At 46.2% G+C, this 5411-nt stretch overlaps 1 protein-coding gene across 1 annotated transcript in view; it reads right to left on the bottom strand.

Moving 5' to 3' along the window:
* LOC106816778 overlaps positions 1–5112 on the bottom strand; it is a 21262-nt gene extending 16150 nt beyond the window's left edge. Inside the window, exons 1-2 of the mRNA XM_014821402.1 lie at positions 5016–5112; positions 327–458 (exon numbers count right to left, since the gene is read on the bottom strand). Coding sequence (XP_014676888.1) covers positions 327–440 — 114 coding nt within the window. The 5' untranslated portion in view covers positions 441–458; positions 5016–5112. The remainder of the gene's footprint in view (positions 1–326; positions 459–5015) is intronic.
* Between the last annotated feature and the right edge of the window lie 299 nt (positions 5113–5411).

Genomic DNA, 5411 nt, shown 5'->3' on the forward strand with positions numbered 1-5411 from the left:
AATTGCCAAACCCTACCTAATTTTCATAATTTGTTTTTAAATATCAAAACCTCTAGCCCTTATTCATTCACATACCAAAAAATTGCCGTGGCTCGAAAGTACGTCGACTGGCGTGCTTCAAAATAGGACGTTTAATATGGGAGCATAGCAGTAACAACTATACCCAATTTCAAACATGTGGGCCAAACGGTTCCTGAGTTATCGTTGACCGAAGCGAAATGTTGACAGACGGACGGACGGACGTACGTACGACGGACGACGACGACCCATGGCAATAGCTCAGCTTGACGATGTCAAGGTGAGCTAAAAATGGTGAGAATTCTCACCTCGCATTCAAAACAAGCGCCACCTAGTGAGCTGATGAGGGTTCTAATGTGCACACGGTCCTCCTTGCTGAATCCAGTCAACTGAAACTGCCGTAAAGATGGTACGCTTGCCATTGCCCCAACAGGATGGTACTGTAACAAAGAGATCACACTAGAGCCTTACTAATCCTAGTATCACTAGTACTGTAGTAATAGTATCGGAAGATAGAATTACATTTACAGTTTTACATATCTAATCTAAAGCCATATCGGAAAGTTCCCGCCACCATATTGAGATCGGATAAGAGGGGGTACAAACTGCCCTTTTATAACATGGGTAGGATAGGACTATTCTAGGTTTTTGATCTATAATTCTCTTCACTAACGCTGAGAGGGTCTATGTCCCCCCAGGGTACTGCCGAAACATACCCTGGGTACGGTCCGGTATACCGGAACGTACCCTCGTACTATCTAATATGCCGGACCGCACCTCGCCTACTCCACTAACGAGTCTAGGGAGTCGCCTACGCCTAACCCCTAACCCTAACCATATCAAATAGTGACCAGGGTACGTTCCGGCAGTACCCTGGGGGACATAGACCCTATGAACCGAAGTAACAGTGTGAGTATTTTTAATTAATTTCTGTTCGATGCTTATTTAGGCTCTAGTCTCTACTGTTGTTCCCCACCTCTACTAGTACTACTACTACTACTAGGCTCTAGTACTATAGCCTGCAGTACTAGCGGAAACTGTACGCGGGCTATAGTACTAGAGCTACGGCTCCGCCACTTATATGGCTTTAGCTTAGTTACTTATATACGCATTAGTGAGTATCACAGCACGCGCGAAACGGCCACAAACTTTTCTCTTCTGTTAATGATCGAGTTACTGACGCTCATAGGGTCTATGTCCCCCAGGGTACTACCGGAATGTACCCTGCAGGGTTCTCCCTACGTTAGCGCCAACGGGGCGCTGCGCGCCCCGTTTGGGAAAACCTCCCCCTGTTTGAATCGTCTTGGAGCACCCCCGTTTTAAATTACCTCGCCCCGCTTTAACATTCCACACATAAAGTTTTGCAGCGCTGGGATTGATCGGTCAAGAATTGCGTTCGACAGGACATCAGACGCGTGTATTTTTACCGTCAAGGCCATGCACGTAACACAAAAGTTTTTAACATTGTAAAGACAGTACAAGTTAATCCTGGACAATTGCACAGTTAACCTGTCATAACTGTTAACCGAACTCGGCTATTTATTATTAAAGACCCCACAATACGTCTTTGGGTGTCTGTTGGCCGATGTTTACGCATTAATTAGTCGTACGGTAAAATACACACCCACGGGACCCCCCCTAGTTCCCCTCCTCCTAGTTTCCCCCTTCCCCTCCCCTCCCCCTGTTGATTTCATTCGTGGGAGAACCTGCCTGGGTACGGTCGGTATACTCGGACGTACCCTGTGATTACTTCCAGATGAGTCGGGATCTAGAGAGCGTTGCCGAAGGAGAGTGTTAATCAAAGCGTAAGCGCAGATCTTGCGCGCAGTTCTCGGCAAGGCGCACGCGGACCCGCCGGGACGTTCCTACGACAGTATGCAGCGCTGGCAAGCTATGGATGTGCGCGAATGGATTTGGGCCGGCGCACGGATCCTAGCTGCCAGCGACAAGTCCAGACAATTCTTAGATGTGTCGGGCACGAAGGTAGACAATTTGGGACTGTGAACCAGTGTGCACTTGTTATAAAACATAATGTCTGTGTTGGCGTAACGGCTGAAATGTGCGCGAAATCACCAGAAGACTGACGAATTCTCGCCGTTCGGCGAAGCTTGCCGAGTAATGGAAATGGCTGCAAGAGAATGGCTGTGTAGACTGGGGACTCGCTCCAGTCGATTACCATCGGTGACTAAGCTAAGCCGAGACGTGGCTGCTGAAGCAGGGTCCTATGTCCCGCGGGAGTACTGCGAGACGTACTGGGTACGGTGTGAGTACACCGGAGTTGACCTGGTTACATCTATTATGCCGAACCGTACCTCGCTCCTCACTAACGGTCTGGGAGTCGCTTTACGCCTTAGCTTCCCTAACCAACTCTAACCCTAATTTCCTAACCCGTATCATATAGTGCCAAGGTGAGTTCCGGGTATTATCGGACCATACGCCAGGGTTGTTCGGCAGTACCTGGGGGCTTAGACTATGAGGTTAGTAAGTGTATGGGACGTAATTAACCCTAAGTTCTAATGGCCCTCAGTTATTACAGAAATGTAATAACCCTGAATGTTCCATTATATATTATGTACAGGTTATTTTGTACTGCTAGTGCTAGCAGTCTAACATATAATCGATCGTTAGTCGCAGATGTACGGTTATGTGTCTTTGTGGAGTTTCTGCATGTATTTGCCCTACTGGCTCATAAAGGGGTCTATGTGATCCAAGGCCGTCAGCCCTCTCAGCCTAACTGACCCTTAGCTATCAGTCTATTGATCCAGTAGGCCTATTGGGTATACGCAATGCCGTACACTAACCTACATAACACACTAACAGTATTAACCTTAACTGCTGTCTTATTTTAACCGTTAACTGCTCCCATTGTGGCTACTTATTTAATGCAATCGTGCTTGTAAGCTATCGAGTAAATCGATCGTGACTTTTGACTTTTCATTCTCTGATTTGTATGCACGTTGTTATTGTCCAATATTAATGTTCTGTTTGCATTGTTCTTGTAATATGTGTTATTTGTATTGTTTAACGTGCTAAATAATGAAATATTAGATGTGAATTTTTTTATATATGTCTTTTAGGTCCCTTTTTCACGATTTTTTGTTTGACAAATTGTTGACACGTTCTATATGTAGTAGTTACTAGTAATCTTGCCGGCAATATAATTACATTGTCCGGTCCTTATGTACTTACTGGCACCTAACATCACCGGCGCCTCACCCTCAGATTGAGTTAAGGTGGACTATGGTTTGCAAATACGCATCATCCCGATCGTCAGGCTTCATCTTTGATTCTGATCAACGCAAAGCGAACAAATAATGTCTGGACTCAAGATCGGCGCAAAACTTCTGCTCAGAAGCTTGGCGCTTTGCTGAAAGACCGCCATTGTTGTTGTTGAATGCTGGTTGCTGCGATCTGGTGTTACTTGCGGATAATAACGAGCACAAGAAATTTCATGGTTAACGCTGAGCAATAGGATGGTGACATCGGTCGACAGTTCAACGCCGCTACACTCGTGGTAGTGAGACGTGGTGTTGTACGTGCCGTTAGCGTTAGAGCGAAAGTATAACATTGTTTGGCGCCGTTGGGCGTTGCCTGTACAGGAAACTAGGGCTTATGTGATATAGACGCGTACGCGGACGGGGCGCGGGCCCGGCAAAAACATCTCGCTGGGCCGCCTGCGGGCAAAACAGATGAGACGATAATCGTCAGTTTGGTGTCCATTGACTGGTTGGCGGTCATTTAGCCCGCATGTATCTCTCGCTCCAACTAACTGCGTCGCTAGCTAAACTCTCCACCGCGGGGCAGTCTCACTAGCTAGTTGCCATTGTTTCTTGGAATTCCTCATCGGACAGTCCTCGAAGAGGACTCGATCAGCCAATCTATGCCGGTAGCGATCAAGTACGGAATATTCAGGGCGTATTATTAAAAATTTCAAAATGGTTTTTGATACAAAAAGAACTAACGCTCGCAACCAAAACATTCCAATCTCGAATTGGAGTTATTTCGCCGTAGCGTGGCATTCAATCCAAAAGTTTGTCCAAGGCACAATCCTGAATGACCGATAACACACCCGTCTGATAGACATTTAAAGTCATATTGAACAGCGCAGCATTTCGTTCTAAAATAGGCGACCGGTGCGCGCAGCGCTTTCGCGGGATTCGTGCAGGACTGTCTAAGCTTGATGTGATACTGGAATGGTTTTAGGTTTAGGTTGGGTTAATGAGTAGAGGTTAGGGAGTAGGCGACTTTAGACTCGGTTATATATGGAAGGTAAGCGACGGTCGGTCCTGCTAGTCCGATGCATAGTTATACTCCGCTTTGTATATGAGAGGTGCGGGTTTTATCGAGCTTATGCGTTAGGGGTTAGACTTAGCGGAGTTTATCCATTATTGGAGTGTCATGCGTTCAGGCTCGCGACTACTGGCGCATATTAGATATGTCCAGGGCTACGTTCGGCGTTCTGGAATCTGGATCTGAGAATAGTTTACTGCGTAGCCACGGTTTCGTGTGGATTATTAAAACCCCGCAGGGACATTCCGTAAGGAATTAACGCTCCAGGGCTAATAGCTAGCATGAGGTCGATGACTAGATTAGGTGACGGTGGTACGCCACAAGGTACAGTATTTAGCCTTTTAGCGAATGCACTGACTCCTGAGGGTGGTCACAGCCAGGAACGTTCCTTTGGCCACTCAGTGGTTCTTTTACGTCCCCATTACGGTATACCGGCCGTACAGGGTTACGTTCCGGCAGTCCCGGGGGAATAGACCTCTCAGCGTTAATGACTCTGTTCCAAATGCTGGACTTGAAGAATGGGTTTGTTCGATGTTGTCCATTTGCCAATTGGCATTGCATTCTGATTAGTTCCGCATAGCCGATGTGTTGTCCGATTCCACAACAAATATAAAATTTGAACTGTTAGATTATTCCAGAATGGAATCGCATGCCCGCAAACGTGAAAATAAGAACAACTTCCTTAAATACACCACAAAACCTCCTACCTTGACCACTAATACTGTTCATATGGTAACGAATCTAACGATCTGCAACAACTGTAAACAAACGGTGTGCTTCGGCGCGAAATACCGTTGAGAGAACCGTCGCCCCCCATATTTATTGGTCTCTATTGCTGTTAGGTTCTGTCGTCGTGGCGTCCTGACAAATTAGGAACGGAAAACCGATTTCGCTCTTTGTATTCATAGACCGATGACCGAATGGAAATGGTCCGAGCATAGGGTCCGAGGGTTCCCGATTGACAAATTACGGTCAAGCGTCATCAAATTTGAGACGATCTGAGACGTCATCAAAAGTCCGAAAAATATTTATATCGTGCCCAACACAGAAATATATCAAGACACTTAAGTATGTTTAATTAAACAGTCACGTATATCGTATAA

The sequence above is a fragment of the Priapulus caudatus genome, unplaced genomic scaffold (assembly GCF_000485595.1).
Source record: "Priapulus caudatus unplaced genomic scaffold, Priapulus_caudatus-5.0.1 Scaffold1483, whole genome shotgun sequence".
NCBI lineage: Eukaryota > Metazoa > Priapulida > Priapulimorpha > Priapulimorphida > Priapulidae > Priapulus > Priapulus caudatus.